Below are 22,724 nucleotides of genomic sequence, written 5' to 3'. Positions count from 1 at the left end.
ACGTCGTGTGGACGTCGTGTGGACGTCCACCCGACTTCCACACGACGTCCGGTTTAACGGCCAAGCTACACGTACCGGACGACATCGGACGATGCTATAAATCCGTTAACGCCAACTGTCAAACCTCATACAAAATCGGCCCGCTGTGATCCGACACGGCCCGGCCCGACGCGAATCTCTTGTCTGGGGTCCTCCGTTTTATGGCATCGTCCGATGTCCGGTACGTGTAGCTTGGCCGTAAGAGGTTACTCGACCAAGCGAATTTTTTTAGACGGATTTTATGGCAAAAATTGTGGCGGATTTCCCAGGGTTGTTGTATCGAATAGCAGCCACAAAAAATAAATTTTATGGATGGCTAGGAAATTTTTTTGCGATCACACCAGCTGTTCATATGATGGTGGTGGGAGTGATATCGCTTATCTGCTGTCTTCTTTATCCGTTCTACCAGATCATACGCGTTTTCAGTGACGTCCTTCCCCACCTCCTTGGTTTTCCCAGCAGTTATTGGCGAATGCTTGACCTTGTGTGAGCGCGCTTGACTTGGGGTTATTGTTTTTTCCTTCCCGTTTTTTTTTTTTGGCTACTGATGCATTGCGCGTTGGCTAGAGCGCCGTCGTTCGAATCTGGATTCGATCAACGCGCAAGTTGTCGTGTGGATGGAATCGATTTACCGTTCGAGCTATTTGTCGGATCGATTGAATGCATGCTTCGTACTGGTTTTATGTCATTTGTTAGCGCAGTTAGTTGCACTTGTGCAAAAAAAAACAATTCAAACAAAAGATCATTCAATGCACTAGTCCGCTCATGTTAAGCCAACCAATGCTTAGTTAAAGTGAACGGAAGGTCAAATATTAAAATGAGGGATATCATTGAACACATATTGTCTTTCCATTATTTTTTTTCTTTAATAATGTACAAACCCTCCAATCTTCTCCCACCCCTCCCTCCCTTCCGCTCTCCCTCCCACCGGATTGAAGGTTAGGATTTACCCACCATGGTGTACTCTTTTAATCCTAATTACCGGGGTCTACTGTTCGGAAGAGAAGATTTGGCTGCCCCTCGTTGTCGTGCTACCCGAACACAACACAACAACGTGACCGTCCTGCGTTCAAACCCCTTTTGATCCAGTGGCCCAGGACTGCCTATCTCGCTAGGGGTACCAATTAGTAACAGGTCACGTCAACTCGCACGACTTAGCAAAATTCTCGCCATGAGTTCAAGCCTCGTATGGACCGTCTCTCGTAGCAACGGCTAACTCATGATCCGGCATGACCGCGTAGGTCGTTGCACCAAGAAGAAGAAAGGAGTGGCTGAGGCAGACAGAAAAGCAATGGTTACTGTGTCAAATAAGAAAAAGATGAAGAAGCTTTGTACGATCCGCAGCTCATAAGATTGATGTGGACAATACATAAGGAAGAAAATCAACTTTAAAAAATGCATGTTGATCCCTTCCTGTATGTCCTCCCCGTTCCTGTATGCTCCTTCCAGATCGCTTCGCTCTCGTCCCCCATTGTTTAGAACCCATCGTTGTTTCGGAACAGTGAAGGCTACTACATGCAATCCCCGCCTACATCTTCTCATCTCACCTCTTCGAATATCACCCTTCCTGCTCCTCCGCTTCCTTCCGTTCTTGTTAGCTCAATAGTGAGGTGCGGGCGGATTAACCAGTACGCAAACTAAGCAACCCCGTGAGGCCCCGAGGAAAGGATCCTTCGTAATCCTTCTTTGTCAGAACCATCCGTAAACGATCCAGTTCATTCATGTCGACTCGAACTCGTTGCACCCACGGGTCGGATTGGCGCCTGCCGAACTACCTAGCGCACTCGCTGACCACATACCAGCGCTCCATGGAACCACTTGGTCGATTGCAGGCCGTGGCCGATAAGATTCCACAGCTCCCTGCCATCTCCCTGCTCTCTTTGCTGTACAGGTGATTTCGCCATCCCCCACGTGCCGAGGCCGCGTGCGGCATTGCAAGCTCATAACCTCCCGTACAAATTTTCTTCTTCTTCTTCTTTGACGTAACGAACAATGCTGAAACGACTTCTTAACCTTACTAAAATCACGCTATCGGATAGTCGGTTCTTGCTATCTGGGGAATGGTCCGGATAATAATCGATCTCGTCCGGTCTCGTAGGAACCGGTCTCATCACAGCATGCGTTCAATGAGTCGGGGCGCTGGTCGAAGAGAGCACCAGAGTGACGATAAAAAGATTGCAGCAGATTGCCGTTTGGATTAAAGGGTATACAATATGCGGCATTTAATTTAATTGTTCCTCAACCGCATAAAAAGTTTACCAAATTATGTCCCAAATCTACAAACATCATAATACTGTGTTTGTGGTTGTGTTAGTCACAAAACGCTTTAGATGCAGTGTGGCACATAAACGTGCTCGAATTGGTACATCATTTGGTGTGCCAGAGCCATTGCATCTAACAATTTACCCTTTAATTAACTTAACTTCCTTTAACGCATCAAGAGGATTCGCAGCCAATGTCACACACGGGAAAAACAAGGACAAATAAAACTCCCTCACGTGCGAGAAAGAGCAGCAACAACCACAGATTTGCACCAATAACTTAGTGAGAAAGCGACGGAACATCATCGTCTGTGAGCGAGAGTGAAACAAAAGACAGAACCATAATCTTCCCATTCATAATCAGCCACTATAATTTGTGCGGCTGGGGAAACGAGAAAAAACTATGATCTTTTTTCTTTTTATTCCGCATCGCATTAGCTTTCAGTAGTACGAGTTGGAGTTTGATTGATTGACTTCAATTGAGCTGTCATGGTCGGTGTATTGTTTTTTTTAATTCTACTGTTTCATTTCTGAGTTTATTTCCACAGCTATACGCCGTTAGTCAAATGCGGAAGCGACAGTATCGCGGCAGCACACTCAATAGATGGCGCTGCTATGCATCCAGAGCGATAAGAAAGGCTTTGAAAAGCGATCGTAAGAGTATTCCGGCTGGGCGCCTTAAAAGTGGCTCTAGAGTGAAATAAGAAAAAAAAGCAATTGTTCCCTTTTTAAAAAGTTTTAAAACATTGCCACATTTCAACAATTTGCATTGCTTCCTTTTTGAAACTTCATAACAAAACGAGCGATCAGAAGCACCAGCTCAATAGAGCGAGATAACGAAAGAGGGAAGATAACCATCGAATTCCAGAGGCGCGTGGGTTGTCTTGTCTCAGTATTATTGCTCTATCATACACTGCCTCTTTCTTCTCCTTCTCCTCGCCTATCAAACGTTTTTGCTTGCGATCTCCATATATGGCGGAAGAACCACAACCGCAACACACTCACCGGAGTCAATCTGTCTCAGGTTTTTTGAAGCTCTCGCTGGTGCCTCCGTGGATGTGTGTGTCTGTGTGTATATGTGTGGACAACAACAACACAAACAGGCTTCCCGGTTGGTCACGGACAGGTCGGCAAAGTTCGAAGCCCCGGCCAAGCGGTGGGAACCTCGAACCCGCGCTACTCTATAGACAGCCGCCACATATGGTGTCGTCGACGTTCGAGTGTCTCGAACGCACGCTTTGAAACATACACATGGCACGCCGTCACAAGTGCGAGAGAGGGCGAGAGTCAATAGGTCTGTTTTTGTTTTTGGAGGTCCACTCCCAGGCAGTGGATGATCCTTAGCGAAAGCCGTAAAAGGATCCTTGCTAGCTCGCCCGGCTGGGAGGAGGGCGTCGAATCACCGTGAACTCGCTCTGAACGCGGAAGCTGTGACCGACGGAACCGCTGAACCGGATGAGTTACGAGTCCTTTCACGGGTGCCATACAGCAACAACGAACTGGTCTTACTTAGACCCGATGCGTTATGGATTGTAATGCCTTGTGACCAATGACAAATGATGATGATGTTCAGTCAAAGTCGTCCAAGTTTTGCACCTGTTGCAACGGCACACCAATCAGGCGGCGGGGCAGGAGATTAAGTAGGGTTACTTAGTGGACACAGCTGGTCAGAGCAGAGAAAGATAGAAAGAGAACTTTTTTCTGTTCCTTCGTTACAGAGCTCTTAAACCCACGAACGTATGACGCAAATCATGATCGGGAATTGCAAGCATTCCTGGCACTCTCAATTGCCCACCCGGCCTGCTCCAAGACGAAGCAAGTTCTGTTTCACTCTTCCCAACCACCTTCCTCCATTTGGGTAAAACAAATCCGCTTAATTTTGACATTCTTAACGATGACTTGTTCTCTTGCAGCATTTGTTTGCTTTGTTTTTCAATCATCCTCTGCCCCTTGTGCCAGAATGTGTGGGAGGCTTGATGACTAATTTAAATTGATACTTGCTAGTCTACTTTCATTGCTACCTTGTTATATCATCCTGCAAAATAAAGGTTCCTATCTTAATGCTCATTGAAATCTTTCCCTACAAGCGTGTTCTTCAAGGACGAGGGATAGGAATGCGTATCTTTACTGCAATACAAATTTTTTGTTCGTAAAAATTTCTACACAATATTAATCCATAAATGTAAAGTAAGTAATGTACTTTGGCAGAAGTGCCATATCGAGTATGGAAATAATTTAATCCATCAACATGTTTATCTCTTTTGCATCCTTTTTTCTTCTTGAATCTTTTGGACACAGCAAGTGCAATCAGTTGGGTAAATTCCTTCTTATACGGTATTAATATTTTGAGTTATTACCAGCTTTGTAACCATTTCGTTTTTATCCACAAAAAATTGGTTATTTTCGTTACGTTTACATTTTCACATGATTTGGTTTAGCTTTGGTTTAGCTTTGGGAGTGAGACTCGAAGCAATTATTGATGGGTAAAGTTGGCAAAAATCCAGAGACAACTTCGACCCGACTCTGAAAATTGTGTTACCGACTCTCAGTATTATGTGGAGCCTTTTGAAATTGTGAGGGGTCTTCCGAGGTCGTCTGGAATCGTCCGGAGTTATGCGGTGTCGTCCGGAGTTGTCCGGAGTTGTCCAGAGTTATCCGGAGTCATCCGGAGTCGTGCGGAGTCGTCTGGAATCAACCGGAGTCATCCAGAGTCGTCCAGAGTCGTCTGCAGTCGTTTGGAGTCAACCGAAGTCGTTCAGAGTCGTCCGTAGTCATCTGGAGTTGTCCAGAGTCGGAATCAGCCGAAGTCGTTCGGAGTCGTTCAGAGTCGTGCGGATAGGTTTGGTTTGTATTTTTAGTATTAGGATTAGTATATATTTACCGAGTCGTTATTGTTAAGAAAAATACGATAGTTGCTTAAAAATTGTTTACCATTTTAAGGAAAAAATCAAATGGACCTCGTTATGAGAGCATTTGACGAAATGCCGAGCTGGTGAAGAATTAAATTCTTGGTCTTTTTTCAAAAATCTAAAGCGATTCTGATTGTTTTAACCAATGATTAGGTCCAATAACTATTTGAAGACAATTCGACGAATGCTTTCAATTACTAAAGCGATTTATTAATATCATGACAAAAAATGGCCTTCAAAATGGGAATGAATGTAAGCCAAGGTCAATAACAATTATGAAATTATATTTTGTCTATATGCCCGGTAGGATTTTCTAAGTCGCTTTCGAATGCAAACATAATTATTCACCACCTCCAAGATGTTTTTCAACAATTGTCAAATGATGTCTTCATAATAAAATTTCAGTTTTTACACATGATTTTCAACACATCACAAAGAACAGTCAACTCAATCCACCCTGAAACGTGTTGAAAATCATGCTGAAGAAATTAAAAATTATGATGAAAAGGAAGTGAAATTTCCGATTGATGTAAGCAAAATTTAAGCAAAAAAAAACTGACCCAACTTCGTACATTCATTACAAGGATTTCTTTTTAGGATACTCAATTCTTGCTAAGGTGGAATGATCGGAACCACACAGCACATAGCTTTAGACAATTCTTGGTTTAAAACACTAGCGACAGAACTTATCGTGTGTAACGAATCAGCACCTGTCACTGCACACACCTCCGACTGTTTCGGGCACACCGCTGTGTGGCCGCCGTGTTTCACCCGTCAATCGCGTGTCGGGCAACACCGCCAAAGGCGACTCGGCCACCCCTAAATATGGCATCGGGTGACCCCGTCTCGGGCGTTTGGTGTGTTTTGTCTCGCCACGGAAACGACACCGGGGACTAGCGCGTACTTGCTTTAAACACTCACTCACACACAGATGGAGGGATGACTAATTACGCTCGAGAACTCCCCCAACCTTCGCCAAACGGATGGTTGGGTTAGTGGAGTTATGGTTCTAAACGCGCGTCACGCACGTTCACCAGCAAAACCAAAGCCCTGCACCATTGCTCGGCGCAAAGCGAATGACGAGGTGAAAACGTTGACAAGCTGCCGGTGCTACACACTCACCAGCTGTTAACCATTTTGCAAGCGGGATGGAGAGCTGTTCCCAGATTGCTTTGGGGACTTGGGGCGAAGAACTCCCTCTAGCCTTTTCCAAACCATTCCGCGTCGCTGTTTGCTGAAGTTCTGTTCGTTTGCATTTTAATTGGCTCGCCGGCCCGCCGCACACCTTTTCGGAAGCAAAACGGGCAGAGCGGACGCAAACACCAGCACCAGCCAAGAAGTAGACCGCACATCAAACGGAAGGCCCGTCCCTTTTTTGGACAACTCCCGCAACCTGTTGCCCAAAGGGGGCGACAGAGAGCGCAAGCAAAGGCAACACCAGCAACCAGGGACGAGGGTAATAGCCACGGCCTATCCGTTTGCAACTACTAATCGGTTAGTATCTTGAACCAACCCACACAAACACAGCCGCCTGTGTCTGGGGACGAGATTCGAGTTCTTAGTCTAGGATCTCTCCCAGCCATCCCAACTTGCTCCCTCCCCCAATATCTTTCAGAGATCGCAATTCTAGATGTCCGATTTGTACCTTGGACGTATGACAACACCTTGTGCTCTCTCAGGCTCTTGAACGAACCGGCCCCCGATATCTTATTCCGAACTTCGTTGCGCGATGATAAATTTCTACTTCCCGCGTAAGTTCACCCCGCTTCACTCCTAAGCCTCGCAGCAGACCACAGACAGTCGCGGGTAGCGCCCTCCGGGGAAACTTGTTTTCTAGCTGTGTGTGAGCGCGCGAAGAGTTATGAGAGGTGAATGATTTATACTCTTATACACACACACAAACAGACAGACAAGAAGGGTAGAATGGTAGATCTGGCAGGTCCACGAGACGAGTCTCGTGTCTGCTCCCCAGCACCGTCAGTTCCCACGCACCTCGCTGGGATGCAAGCCGAGCCAAGCCACCAGGCGAGCCGTGCGCGGTAGTACATCTTGGGGACGGCCTAAAAAAGGAGTCCGATATTTTATACCACCCAGAAAGGGTGAAGCGGGGGAAGGGTTGACTGGAGGCTGTACAGGCTGCTGCTGCAAGTAGCTATATCTGGGGTGGATCTCTTGCCCAAACCGAATGCCGTTTTTGGGTTTGGGGAAGGCGCGCAGGGTAAAATGTCGCTCACCCAACATTGTGTCTGTCGTGTGTGCGTGTGTGGCAAAGGGGTGTTCTTGCGTCGATGCAGCGAAAGGAAGCTGGGGAAGGCAGTGACTGCCGTCAGTAGCCGATATGTTCGTTGAATGATATCGTGTTTCGCTGCAAAAGTCAATGGACGAGCGAGCGAGCGCGCGCGCGCGGGCGAAATCGGGCATCGAATCCGTTTTGGTGGGCTCGGGGGCAAGCACACGCACCACACACAACAACAACAACAGCAACAACATCCACTTACAGACCAGGAGTAGCGTTGGTTGTAATCCGGCCTGGGCGAGCGAGAGGGAGCGAAACCGGCCGCGAGAAAGCCGAATGGATGGATGCGCCCCTCATTTGCCCAGGGTTTACCGTCCGGTGGACCGGTTTCGAACGTCTCGACCCTAGCGGGGCCAGCGGTGTACTAGTGAGGGGTGTTTCGCAGACTCTCGGCGCACCATTGGAACATGCTGGCCGAGACCGCCGCATTTCACTTTGGAGAGCGACTGGATGGAACAGAGGGAGGCAGTAGGTTGCCCTTCGCTACCAAACGCTGTTTTCCAACGTTTTTCCACACGAGCGGAACCCCATCAACACACATACACACAATGAGTCGAGAAATCGATATCGCGCGGAGTGCAAACGGAAATCCGACGAGACATTGACTTTGACGTAGTGCAACAACAACAACCGCAGGCCCATCGAGGGAGATCGCCGCTACCTTGAGTGAACTGTCGCACGGGGCCGCTCCGTGCTGCTGGACGAAGATCTTGATCCATTGTGCGTGTGTCTCGGTGACGAATCGAACGACCTCTGAACGGAGATGCAAGCAAGCGTGCCTAACCTTGGAAAGGCATGTCCGAATATTCGAACCTCACGATAGCTGCTAGACTTGGAAAACATCCAGTGAGATCTTATCTCGTCGGGTATCGCGCCGAGTTAGTTTAGCAAACCAACAACCCGGGACCAGATACCGGCCTGAAAGTACCATGTTAGGCCCTCCGGGGAATTTCAATTTCAAGACTTGCTAATCGGGTTTAAAGCTGTACTACCAACCATAGTTTGGGGAGTTTTAGTTTTGGAATTGTGTGTTTCCGTATGTGTTGCTGCCTTCACTAATGCCTTGAAGTTGTAATTTAGCGAAAAAGGCTTTATCTTGTAAAGCAGGGATCCAACCCAGTATTCTATTGACAATAGCAATGGGAAACCTCCTAATCAAAAGCAGGTTGATTTATCAAGCTGAAAAATGATTATTCCACAACATCAGTGTATCAATACACTTAGACATCCTACTGTTACCAAAATGACTTCTGCAAACTTTGCTATTATTCGTATTCAGTTATCTACTTGAATCTGGCTGTTCAACAATATTGCAAATCAAAACCGCTTTAGAGTGTACATTTAAGATGACATGTGTTATGTGTTATCAGCAGCTACGCGAGCCAATACACTCGTTTTTGGCAGTTGAAGCTTTCGCTCTAGGTAAAATAGAAGGGACAAAATCTTACGTAACGATGATTTTTAATAAACTGTTGTCCTGAACAGCTTCTGCACTGGTTGAACGAAACAAAAATGGAAAGTACTAATTCTCCAGAATAGTATAATATGAAAACTTCAATATTTCAGTGTTGTACGTTCCCTAATTTTCCCACCTCCAGCTGTCTCGCTAATCTTTGAAATATCCCCAGCTTCTTCTACACACAGCTGGAATTTGAACTCAGCTTTGGAAAGCGTTTGCCATCCCTCGTGCATAAAGATTGGACGACCCTCAGTAACCGCACGTGGTACGAGATGACATCTACTTACAGCTGGCCGTGCCTCGTCGATGCTGGAATGGGTACACCTTTGCGACTGGTTGGCGGTACTGCTGCTGCTGCTACTGTTGCTGCAGCAGTGTGGTTCGCTGCAACTCCAATCTTTGTAGGCCGCTGCTGCTGCTGTTGGTCAATGTCTTCGCCGCCGTAACTGCTGGTCGCGAGCGTGAGACAGATCGAGTTGTTGTTGCCGTTGCCGTGTTCGCTGCTCTCGTTTGGCAACCGGTTGCACTTCGGCACCCACGTTGCGACGGCTACATACACCGTCGACCTCTCGCCCTCCTCCTCCTCATCCTCCTCCTCTCCATCACCCTCGTGGTCCTCCAGCCCGTTCTCCCCTGGCTCATCACTGACGTCGTCGTCGTAGTATTCACGCCCGCCATTACCATTCACGTCCGGTTTGCCTGTGCCGGTGCGGTTCAACCCGAGCCGGGATCGCTGGTACCGGCTGCGCAGCTCCGGCCGATGTTCGCTGCCCGCGTCCGCTCCGGCACGGCTTCGCTGACCTAACTTCCGCTGACCGGCCGGATCCTTCCGGGCGTGGGAGCTGATACTCTCGAACTTGTAGTAATAGCTGCTGTGATTGATGTTCCGATACTCGACGACGGACGTTTGCGGACCGGCTTCTTCGTGCTGCTTCGACCGCTGCTGCTGCTGTTCCATTGCCTGGGGATCGTGAACCTTGGTAAAGTCGACGTACAGTGCGTCCTCGTCGTCGTGCTCCCGCTCGATGGCCGAGACCGATCGGCACCGGTCGTCCTCGTGCAGGGCTCCCTCGGAAGACGACACGCTCCGGCTGCGATGCGGCAGTTCCTGCTGCGTCATGGCGACGCGCCGTCCCGCCAGCAGCACGCCCCCGCCGATCTGTCCCGCCTGACGCCTGCCCGGCAGTAGTGCGTGCTTCTTTGCCTTCCGGATACGCTGGTATGCGTCTGCGATGAGATGGCTGTGTCCAGTCATCTCCTCCTCTTCTTCCTCCTCCTCCTCTTCCCCCTCTTCCTCTTCCTCCTTGTCTTCGTGCAGAGTGGCAGTGTCTGCGTCCTGTCCCGTGCGCCGATAGTAGAACTCTTGCTCGAACGGCAACCCGTTCGGGAACTTGCTGGAGAAACATTCACTTCCACCGCTGCCGGCGCCACCAACGTTCGGCAGCCGCCGGTTGCGCTCGGTCGGTTGCTCCCGATCCGCTAGCGGTAGCCGTTGCGGTATGGCCGAACCCTTCTTGCCGCCGGGCTGGTGATTCTGCCCACCGTTGACCGACACTGCCGGCTGGTGGTTTTCGTTGTTTTCCTTGATCACCCGTCCGCCCCGCTGGCTCTGCAGATGGTTGTTGTTGAGCAGATCGATCACGCGCATATTGTGCTGGTGCAGCACCTTGGCCACCTCCCGTTCGGCATCGTGCGGCGAGACGTTTGCTGTCCTGATCGGTGCATTGCAGCCTGGCCCGGTTGCCTTCTTCGCTACCGTGCCAACGCGACCGGTGGTGTTTGTGTGGGCCCGGCTCGAGACCACGCGTAGCTGCGGCTTGTGCGCATTGTACGTGCGCTTCTGGGCGGCGGTGGTGCTGGTGGTGGTTGGCTCGACCACGCTGCCACCGTTCCCTGCGGGCCGCGAGTACTTCGGCACGATCGATTCGACGGACGTGCCGGAGCTGCCGGGAGACTTGCGGCAGGTGAGTGGAGTCTGCAGAAACCGATTGTTCGGCAGCTGCTGCTGCTGGTGAGGGTGGGGATGGAGATGGTGGCTAGTGGCCGTTCCGGCCACGGTGCAAAAGCTGGACGTCGTGAGCCGCCGGTTCCACGCGTTCGGCTCGACGATTCTGGCCGAGCGGGCAATGATGCGGGGCGACTGGAGCAACGGCGTGTCGCCGATCGGCTGCTCCGGCAGCTTCTTGGCCGGCGGGACCGCCGCCAACGCTCCCGCAGCACGATGCACTGCACAACGGTCGGTGGGCTGCTGCTTACCGCCAACCGTTGTCGTCGTTGTTCCGGGACGGCCCGACGGCCCGTGCTGCTCCTGGCTCGATGAGATCTTCTGCTGCCGGATGGCGGCAAACGAGGTGGTGGTGGTGGTAGGGCTGCTGCCATTGCTACCATTGCTTAGCCAGTTGTTGCTGACGTTGCGCGCCAGATTGCCTACGCGGTAGCCGAGCGGCGCTATCTGCAGGCGGGCAGCGGTGGGAACCTGTCCGCCGGCCGTTTCCGTGCCGGAGGAATGGCGCGAAGCGTGCCCGACCCGATGGTTCCCGCTCGATGCTGGTGAGGAGCAGGTGCCGGAGGTACCATTGCCAGACAGCCGGAACGAGCCGTACTGCCGCGAGAACGGCATGGTGGAAAGGCTGCTAGACATGGTTGCTGGATAGTGTTGGAGGTAGGTGGGGCTGAATGCTGGCGAGCACTTCCTTTAATCACAACACACAAACGATCAGCCGATCAGATCATGGATGGATTGAGGGCGGCGAAGAGGATGAGGCACTAATAGATACTCCAACTCGTTGGCGAGTCTGCCGTGCAGGTTGATTGAGAGGAGCAGAATGTTCTGCTTAGATTGATTGTCAGAGAGACAGACAGATAGAATAGACAGTTTATTTCTATGCACGACGCCCTCTATCACTAATGTAACTTTCTAACACGAAAGCTATCAAGACACCAGAAGAAATCACAGCCACTGACAGCTCTGCACTAAGGGCGGAGAGGGAAACACTACAAAGAGCACTAGCAAAGATGGCGAGCAGGACGCCGCGTTGTACGCAAACGACACTATGATGAGACCATGAGACAATATGACTAGACTGGCTCTCATCTGTAACACCCACAATCGCACGTTATATCTGCATGCAAACCAACACTACACAAACACGCATAGCCAATGAACGATCGGGAATTCGGCAGACGCGCCGTTTGCACACGATCCGAACAATCAGAGCAGAGTAGTGAAACGCTTCCTTATCACAGACGCTACGCATACACTCTCACACGATTCTGCTTACACACTAGCGCAGTAGTAGTTCTTGCCTTTGGTCGCTCGCTCGCAACCGATGCACGACCGCAATGGACCGCATCACATCACAAACTGCAACGCGGGGAAACGGGTTGGGCTGGTTGGTTGATCGAGAGGCGGCGAAGAGACGCGTACCAGGCACCAGAGACCTAATAAAGAACGCAATTGCAAAATCAACCTCCAGCACACACACACACACACTATCGGTTGATAGCAGAGTGCGTCGACGGCGTGTGTCATTGGCCCCGCGTGTGGCTCTCTCTCTCTCTCTCTCTCTCTCTCTCTCTCGCATGTTCCAATCTTCTTCTGGAGCGCACTTTGCCCTGTCTGTAACGATGCCCGGGGACGGACACAAAGCAGCAAACGAGGAAACCGAGCAGCCAAGTGAGTCATTTTTAAGGTGGAGAGATTAATTGAGCCACTGTCTGACTGACCCACCTCCCGCTTCCGTCAGATAGTCAGATTTCTACAAATATGGTGCAAGCCGACAAAGCAAGTACACGACAACGCCTCGCAAGCAGAAAGAGAAGCAACAGAAGAAGAAGGACGTCGCCGCGACATGCTAAAGGACCCCTCAATTAAGACTAATAAACTACAGGCGATTCGCGGCTGAATATCATCGGAATGTACTAAGCGAGGCTTCTTCGTGGTGCTTACCGGGAAGATTTTTTATGTTGTTGTTGTCTTCTACTACCCAACCCCTGTACAACAACAACAACAAAAGTGAATTCCTTTTCTCTGCTCATTTCGCTCTTTCTGGCTCCATCGCGTACTCGCGATCGCGAGTCCACTGAACTTGTACAACGTCTGAGAAGGGGAGGGTCTTTGCAAAAGAACGCACTCAGGCTACGGGTGGTAGCCACACTGGCCGGGAGGGAATGGATCCTCGCACCACATGTTTGCAATCTATTCGCAACGCAAAACATTCACCGACGAAACGAAAACCCACCACCCAACAATCTGTTGCTCTGAAATCGCCCCGCCATCTGCTTCCACACGTCTGGGATTAACCTTCCCGCAAGTTTGAATCAAACTTTCCATACCACATGTTTCCGTGCAGTCTGTTTTTTTTTTTTGTGTGTGGCTTTAATGTCTATACACCGCGTCTCTTCATACGACAGTCTCAAACTCTTTTCTTGCTTGTTCAGACGCACCACTCACCACACCGGGGACAAAAAAAAAAACAAAAAAAGAGCACCACGCACATAAACCACACACTTTAGACTCGATCTCGGTTGACTACGACATGAGGGGGCCACTACTACTCTGACCGCCGGAGAAAGAAGATGCGTTTAAATGCGCGAAAATCTGCGCTCCACAACCCTCGGACGCACGCGGAAGACTGAGCGTCGGCGGTGTCCGTCCTGTGCTGAGTTGTACGAAGACATAGCCCCGAGCATAGCAAACCCCGGTCCTTGTGCAATAATTGCCTTTCAATTGACCCCGACCGTGCTGGGCTGGCTGGGCTACGAGACATTAGAATAAAAGGGGGCGCAATGTTTAGTTTGAAGTTTGTCGTGTCCGGAACGGACTGTGTACGTCCCCTGATAACACACACACACACACACTAGATCACGCGATAAGCATCACGATGGCAAGTGGTGGTCATCATCAGCTTGGACATGCACCGGGGAGAAGGTTGTGAAATCGTTATCATGTGTCACACATCAGCACAACCCCGCCGTCGCAATGGTTTCTTCGCCCTGGCTCCGCGTTACAAACCACACTGCAATTTCCAGGAATGCTGAGATCATCAGAGATTAATCCAGACCCAAACCAAGTGCAAGTCAGGAAATGAACGCGTAGAATCGTGAAGATTAATTAGTGATATTGATAATGGGATCACACACACACACACACCCGCGCGCGCCAAGTGCAGCGGGCGAAACCGGCAACAAGCCGGCATGCGAAGACATGCTTTGACAAACAAATGGAGCATCACGATCCACCGCTGCCGGAAGAAACCACTTGATCAGTAGTTAGGAGCAGCAACAAACAAAACACACACACCCTCAATCAAATGCTCTACTAAAGAGTATCGTTTACGTCGATCGTCCATGACGGTGCGGTCGCGTGTGTGATACCAGAGGGAGCGAAAGAAAGAAGACGCCAACGAGAGCATATAGGTGGCGATGGCTAATATACCGTGAGCACACACACAGCAGTAATGTGCTTATCGTCCGATTAAAACCATCGATTTTGTAGCTGCCTTTGTTGGTTTTAGCTCAGCTTTCAGCTGCTTCGCTTGAGTGCTTGGAGACTCCACCATGCCCATGCCAGACGCGTGACCCGTCATCCAATGTTGAATGAGGGGGAGGATGGGATCTTAATAATCCCTGCCAGTTATTTATCGCACTATCGGGCGTAAATGAGGTAGCTCCACTCTGCAAGTGAAGTACTCTCACGCAATCCGGCGCGAGACAACATCCCGTAAGCATGGGAGGGTACCGCGCTGCTAAATCACTGTACTGGCAACGACCACCGCCACTCCGCTCGAAGTGTGACGCACTCCGGGGGCACCGGAGTTTCATCATTCCCCTCCTCCCAATAGCTGGACAATAAAACGGAACAGTCGGATATGAAGCGACCAGTGAAAACATGTGGTGTTTGTGGAGCTAACGATCTATTTAATTCCCAGTCCTCTTCGCGCCTCTTCTGCCTTCCTTAGTTGCTGTCTCAGCTCATCCCGCAACGACGGCTCGAGCAGTAGAACGGCAGATAAAAGAGGATATCGAGATAGAGAGGGAATAAGAGAGAGCTAGTGAGACTACATCGCACATAGCAAAAAAATTAATGGTGCAACCGTATGGGAATGAGTCATTCTGAGTCCTTGGAAGATCCGCCAGAAGCAGGGAGAGACCCCGTGCAGAAGGCGAGTGTAGATATAAATTACAAAATGGCACTGTTTGTTGATCGGTACACGATCGGTGTATATATGCGTGTGTTTGTGCACGTACCAGCAGCGTACTACGAAGTCGCAACCATATGCGCGCGAGATGGTTCCATGATGGCAACAAAGTACACCACCATCATCATCATCATCACCACCTTCTCCCAGGGCAAACTTCATCTCCGCACTGGAGGTTTGGTGGTTCGTTCGCTTGTTATTTTTATTTTGGAAACCACGGCGGTAATACTACTCTACCCCCGAATGTTGTTCCTTCCCCCACTACCCATTTCGGGAAAGGAAAGTAGCGTGGTCTCAATGTCACGCCGTGGAGTGCGACGGCGTAGATTGGTGATAGCATCTCTGTATTTAGAATTGGCGCGGCAAATTAAAGCGGGCCACACCGTCTCGCGTGCTGAAGTGAACTGCGACTCAGCAGGGCAGACGATAGTACAAAAGGACAAGAACGGAAAGAGAGAACGAACGGGTATAGTAATGAAATAATTCTTTGTGATGCTGACTAACGTTTGTTTAGCGAGCAACAGAACAGCAACAAAGCAGTCTGCACTATGTTTGTTTGGGTTAGATTTTTATTTCGATATGAAACACTCGCCCGAAAGATGCCGGCCTGACGATGCGCCATACTGTGACCCTGAGGACACTACTGGGAGCACACAGACCATGTGTTTTTTTGTGTGTGGACTTGATAGCGGAGAGAGCACAGTGGCTCAAACGTTTATAATCAGAAAATAACTAGCTAACCGAAGCGGCACCGCATTTGCTCCCTCGTAATCAACGCCTCAATCTTGCTGTCTGAAATGTTTGGACATCGGGAATTTCAGGAACTTACAAACCTAAACACAGCGGATGAACTAGTTTCTTCAGGTTCACTTGCCTCCTCCAATACATCGTTCGTCATGTTGCCAAACTTCCAATCTGCTCAAATTCCTCTTCTTGCTCCAAGTGCAAACTTCCAAAGCTGTTGGTTCTAGCATTATTCTAACCTCAACAAAAACCCTCGATATCTCAATCGATGCATGTTAAAGGTAGGTCCTAGATTGGGTACCTTTCAAGCTGCTTAATAAATTCCGTTCTACTTTCGCCCACCGGCACTGTGGAGTGGAACGTTGTTAGGTGGCCCCTCTCCCCACATCGCCGGATTTTCCGGGTCGGATGTCGCTCTTTAGCTCGTTGACCCAATGACCCTCTGACCGTCGGGTCGTTTACCACCTTGTGCCAGGTGGCGTTCTCGGTAGCGCTCGGAATAAATAAGGACCCCAATCATTAAGTGTTACACCGATTGTGGCACGCGACCCGCCGCACTGGGGTGAGGGTGGCATAATTGGAACCAATTTCATTAGCCGCGGGCTAGCACTACCTTTTCTATGCACAGGGCTGTGGTAACATCTTACAACGGTAATGCTTGATTCGCGAAGCTTTTGCGTTGTGTTTTTTTGTCTAATTTGGAAGGATTACTACGTGGCCCACTTGCGATCCAAAGAAACTGGAGCACAGAACAAATTGCACGCCCAGCAGCCTACTTTTTGTTTGGAGCGATAATATAATCTGCTGCCGAGGAGAGCATTACAGCACCGTCGGCCAGGATTTGCGCACACCCAAACTGAAGGGCAGGAAGGAAACGCATTCAAAGTACGTCCTTCCAGCTACCATCCAAACACAGCAGCTCATCCTACACTTGTGCCCTTGTTATACCCTCTTGAGTGTTTAATTTCATATCACTCCGTCTCGGGGCATACAGACGAGAGACAGAGAGCAATAGTACACTCCGTCGCGCCATTGGCTCCGTGTGTCCAAAAAAGGCAATGCGGCAATCGTGTGGCTGCGCAAAAGCCCGAGCAACGTGAAGGGAAGGGGTACTCTGTACGTCTCAATAAGAGCCTCGGGAGCCTTACGAGCCGGACCTAAAAAGGCAGATCTCCGGTCGCTACTGCAGCGCTCAACGGGGATTGCAAGGATGACTTCTCGTGCATCCCTGAGCCACGTATTTGCCGAGCATGAAAGAGCGGAGGAGAGCAACATAAGTCTTAAGGTTGCGGAGGCTTTGGGGTGTTTTTAAGTCTTCAAGCTGGAAACCGAACCAAATGATTGCTTCATACGAAACATTAACGACAACAGCGGCGCAACTAGTTTACGTCTCAGGGTGTAGGTGGCAATGAACCAATTTCATTGGATGGAAGCAAAGACAAACCCTTCCATGAGAGACGCTCCAGTAATGTTGCAGATATTCATGAGGAGTACATTTAAACGAATGATCCTAAAAACCCTACCAAGGCCACACCGTGCTATCTTCACAACAGAAAGAAAACTAAAAATACGACGCACATAAACACCCCTTTTGAGTGATCTCCAACAAGCAGGGCACTTGAAATGCGGCCTCTGCCAGCTGTCAAAAATGTACAACTCTCCAAACTTTTCCAAAATCCCTAACGAACAGCAAAAGAGGCATTAAAACCCAAATGCAAGCGGCAGTGACAGCGGCGTCGGCCGGCCAGTGCACTGCAAGGGTTTGAACCGGTTGTGCATTAGCACCAAGCATACGACGGGGGCTCTATCACTAGCTGCAGCAACACTGTGCAGACGAGTGCAGAGAACCAACCCAACGATCGTCCCGCGGGCAAACCAGCTCGCACACATACACACACATATGGCTGCCGCCCACTTGAGACGCTCGGTCGGGCGCTTGGGTCGGATCATAATCCGGCAGCACCGGAAAAGGGACGGACGGACTGCAGCAGCAGCAGTCGAGGTGGGTGGGTTGTCGTCGCGAAGGGCACCGAAGGGTGCACAGTGGGTGAAGCGGACTGTTCCGCGACTCTAAGATTGATTTACGCCAATTGCATCTCGAGAGCTCACGCTTCCTCACGCCGTCCCGGCGTATGCTGCACACACTGTAGCAACAAACTTACAAAAAATCGCTTCAGCCCAACGTACCGTACCAAGAGTCTCGGTGCTCAACCTCCCTTCCCTCCTCCCCTCCACAATTACCCCACCTGCACACACCTGCATAGGTAGTGTGGGGCTGCCCTGCATCTAGAGGGTGCCGCTTTTCTTTCGCGCGTTGCAAAGTAAAGTGAAACGATTTTGTGCTTTTTTTATTATACACCATCGCCCACCTCCCTTGTGTACCACCACCACCAGTGGCAGACGCGGGTTTGAGTTTTCGTTTCCTACCCACAGGGATTTACCCCGTCTCTCCTCCGTCCCTCTTCTCTATCGTTTATCTTCTTTTCATCATATTGACGGTTTGTGCACAAGTTTTTTTGTTGCTCTCCTCCGCTGTCTTCGGCTTGGCTCTGACCTGACACAGAAAGCACCACCCAGCAGCGGATCGAACCCATCGACCCACCCCGAGGAGCTGCACGCTTTATCGCTCCCTCATCAGCGTCGCACGCTACCCACCCCTCCAGTTCCATCCTGCCGAAGCCATCCCGCACATTGGCCGCTCCAAATCTAAATCACATATTATATTTGAAACGGTGGCGGCCACTTTAATGTGCGATTGCTTTTCCAATGCAGTTTTTTTGTTCAAACTCAAACAGTGAGAGCTTCATCCAGGGCGACGACGTTCGGTAGCTACAAAGTAACACACAATAAATGATTCAAGGCGCACGGCGCGGGAGAGAATGAAACTGCTCCAGCTGCCAGCTACCATTAGACACATTAAACAGGAACGATAGCGAACCATAATTGTGCTGCCGCCGCCACAGTGAGCACATACGAGCGGGCGAGCATAATTTGTGTGGCAATAATGCGGGCGCGCACACAACCCCACTACGCACCAGCCCCGGGGAGCACATGAATTTACAACAAAAAAAAAAAAAAAAACAACAACAAAAAATGCCGAAAACAAAAAGGCCAACCTTAAAACAGCAAAAATGGCACAAAGAAAAAATAAACAACTTCCCGCTTCATGAGGAGGGTGAGGGGGAGGACGGGAGTCAGGGGCATAAAGAGGCGAAAGAAGGGAGCAACAACATCAACAGCAAGAAGAAAACAAAACATAAACCCCGATCAGAGAAGCAAACCCACCAACAATTAGCCCCAACATCCGATCGGTGCGCGCTACCCAGCCAGCAAAACCGATCGATGTGAAGTGGTTTTACTCGTTTCCTCCCTGTTTTTCCTCCTGCATGTCTCTCTCGCTTTCTCTCTTTCTCTCTCCCCTCTCCCTCTCCGTCTGTCCACCCGTGCCAGCACACGATTGCAATATTTTTCGCCCATCGCCGCTTCCGAATTGTATGTTCCGACCAGGCACGGCAAAATCTTCCGCCGCCCGCTAGCTTTCCCTTCCTTCGGTGTGTTTTCCTTTCCGTTTTTTTTTCACACACCACACACCTTCCTATATAATGAAAGGGATGATCTAGAAAAAAAATCGTACAAATGCACAACACACACATACTGCCCCTTGGTGTGGTGTAATGGGCCAGTGCAGCCAGACCGTGTCACAAAAATTGGTAAACAGTGAGAGAGCCCCTCACGCGTTGATAAGAAATTGTAGGAAAGGAATAGGGATGGGGGAGGGAGTAAGGTAAGGGGAAGACGAGCAGAGGAGAGGATTTGGTTTGTTTATGAAACGAGCATGAAATGTGGTGCCGTAACGCGATGCAATTCACGGTCAACTGCACGACTGCCCTGCGGAAGGCGTTTTTTTGTTGTTGTTGTTGCTGTTTGATTTAAAGTGGAACAACTTCAACCACTCGATTGGAAGATGGCAGTGAAACAAGGCAAGAGTGAGAGAGAGAGAGAGAGAGAGAGAGAGAGAGAGAGAGAGAGAGAGAGAAAGAGAGAAGATGAAGTAAACGGTTTGAACATGTTGCTTCGTAACATAAGAAGGCAGCAATTTTGTAAAACATATTACCCACTCAATGCTGCGCACAAGGAAGTGGGGTTTCAAAATGGAGCACATGGGTGAACAAGATGCAAGGCACCACATGATTGATTTCTCGAAACCGTTTTACTATGTCTAAGGCTCGCTCAAAACTGCACAATAAACGCTTACGGATCCAATTTTTTGGAGAGTTTTCAAAAGTGTCGCGAATTGGACAGCTATTCACCTATGCCAGCCGGGCACCGAGAACGAACTTCTAGGGGACTGTCCAATTTGTTCAATCACAAGAAATTCTATAACTTCCTTTCAGAGGCCACTTCTAGCGCATCTCCCAAGACTTGGGAGATCTTGGGTCTCGCCGCCCCGAAAAACAAACACCAAATCAGATCCATTTTTAGATGGCAAAGGAGAACGGGGGCGGGAGGAGGGGAGAACACTGATACATAATATCAACTGGCCAATAAACAAACCACACCCTTATCAACACGACAGCCACGATCGCCAGCAAACACTACGCTCGTCGGCCGAGGGGTCGTGATTTATTTCCTGATAACTGGCCGAGTGGCGCTCTACTCCACAGCGGACAGAAAAATGGCTCGTTTTTGAGGTTGGAGGGAGCGAGGACGAGGAAGAAGCCTCGAGTCGGTACACATCACGCATATCGATAAGATAACTGCACGACGTACACCAAACCCTTGTTGGCGGTTGCAAATGCATGGTTGATGGGATGATTTGATTACTGCGTCTGCGGCTGTGTGAGAGCATACAAACACGCATTTCTTCACGGAAGTGGTAAGAACTTTTGATTGATGCTGTCCGATGAGGGGTGGGGAGATGAAGATCATACTTTGGGAACTCTATTCTACCGCTCAGACTCAGAATTTCTCGATCACTGCGCGCACCAGCAGAGAAGATTGGAACAGTTGAAAGGTTGAGAGCCACAGGAACACAGACACACACCACCAACACACACACGCACGAGATCCTGACCCTTGCTGATCGAACGATCGGACACAACACTTACACCAGAGCAAATTGGCTAAAGCTTCGCTAAAATCACAGGACACCACACCGGCGATAGATGACGCGCGTTCTCGGGCACACGCGGTACGGCGGCGACGACGGCGTTACGCGTACTCGGACGCGGCCCAGTTGCCGGTGGCGTGTTGGGGCGTCGGCGATAACACGCGAGAATACAAGCGATACACAGGCGCGCACGATACACACACACACCCGTGGCGGGTACGACGCTGGCAGTACGACGAACGTACGGCGTCCGGAACGCAATGGCGGCGACGACGACGGCGGCGGCTGCGATGACGACCCCGACGGCACAACGAAAACGGTTCGAAAAAGTAACGTACGCTGCTGCTACCACGCTGCTGTTGGTCCGTGTCCGAGTCGAGCGAATGCGTGCGACCGTGAGTGAACATAGCAAGCGACTGAAACGGCACGGAAACGGTCGGACCGGTGCGATCTGCTGCTGCCGAGAGCCTTCTTGCTGTGCGTTGCGTTTCTGTGTGTGTATGTGCGCGCCGCGCTGCGACTAGAGAAAGGAACCGTACACAAGCGCAAAGCTTTAGCGCGGCGCGGCGGAGTTGGAGGACAGGCTAGAAGCATTGACATCTTGCCACCGCCAAGGGTCGCGATGTATTCCGAGACGCACAAGACTGGATCTGGACCGGAAATATGCCACAGGTCCACGTTGAATTCTCCGCTAAGTGTTGAGTGTAAAGTGTATATGTATTGCAAAGCAAATGAATTTTAATCAAAAAGTCTCTTGAACGAATCGAAAGAAAACCAACGTCACAAATTGTTTCCACTACAACACACTGCCAACGGAAAACGATCGCCAACGGTAAAGGGTAAATTTTGACACTGTGTTTCCATTGCCAGCGCTCATAGTGCGGGACTTTATTAATCCCCCCCCCTCCCCCCGCTCTCTTTAGCCGCCTTCTTATCATACTGACGCGTCAGTAAAAGGAGTGTGTGGCGGCGGCTGCTGCTGCCTCTCTCCTCTGCTCGACGCACTGGAGGTGTGCGTCGGTTTGTTTACTGCATTGGGCAGAGGCCAACCCTGTGCACGTCCCACCGCACCGGTCCTACCTATTCGCCATCGTAAAGAGCACGAAAGAAGGCTACCAAGAGCGATGGAAGACGGAGAGTGAAGGAAAAAAATGGACAACTAAAGGGGGGGACGGGAGCAGTGAGCCCGCGAATAAGGCGCACACTGGGATTAGAGACGGCGGTCTTACGGCGAATTGGTGCTATTCCTTTTTTATGACTGTTACATTATTATTTTGTTTCATAATTTACTGATTACATGAGAAAATTTAATATCTGAAGCTGATACAAATGAAAAAAAAGGAATCTGAGCAGCGATTAACACCTTTTTTTTGTGGCACAGTATGCACCCAGCCCAGACACTGTTTTCAAAATTTCGATTAGTAACTTATCTTTGCCAATTTTCAGAACTCAACCGTAGCTCACAGATAAATTGCAGATAAGTGCAAATAAATTTTATCCTATCAATTCTCTTGAAAATTTGAGTTATACGCAAAATACGACTATTTTTGTTGTAAAGATAACAGTACAAAAAAGCATTTGAACTAGTGTTGGTTTTCATGAATCAATCGTTGAGATTCATTCATATGAATATTCAGCTCTAAAAATCTCTAAAGATCAATGAATCTCCAAGAATTAATGAAACTGTAAAGATTTAGGTTATATGA

At 49.7% G+C, this 22,724-nt stretch overlaps 1 protein-coding gene across 11 annotated transcripts in view; it reads right to left on the bottom strand.

Annotated features, from left to right (window-relative positions):
* The window catches only part of LOC1277360 (serine/threonine-protein kinase Doa), an 83,079-nt gene extending 61,375 nt beyond the window's left edge, over positions 1–21,704 (bottom strand). Inside the window, exons 1-2 of one of the 11 annotated variants that reach the window (XM_061649582.1) lie at positions 21,017–21,704; positions 9,252–12,405 (exon numbers count right to left, since the gene is read on the bottom strand). In XM_061649582.1, coding sequence (XP_061505566.1) covers positions 9,252–11,605 — 2,354 coding nt within the window. In that variant the 5' untranslated portion in view covers positions 11,606–12,405; positions 21,017–21,704. Of the gene's footprint in view, positions 1–9,251; positions 12,406–12,913; positions 13,662–21,016 lie in introns of those variants that run through there. The other 10 variants (XM_061649570.1, XM_061649572.1, XM_061649616.1 and 7 more) reach the window with 10 other exon arrangements.
* Positions 21,705–22,724: the final 1,020 nt, after the last annotated feature.

The sequence above is a fragment of the Anopheles gambiae genome, chromosome X (assembly GCF_943734735.2).
Source record: "Anopheles gambiae chromosome X, idAnoGambNW_F1_1, whole genome shotgun sequence".
Classification (NCBI taxonomy): Eukaryota; Metazoa; Arthropoda; class Insecta; order Diptera; family Culicidae; genus Anopheles; species Anopheles gambiae.
This window is presented reverse-complemented; position numbering and strand designations above follow the sequence as displayed.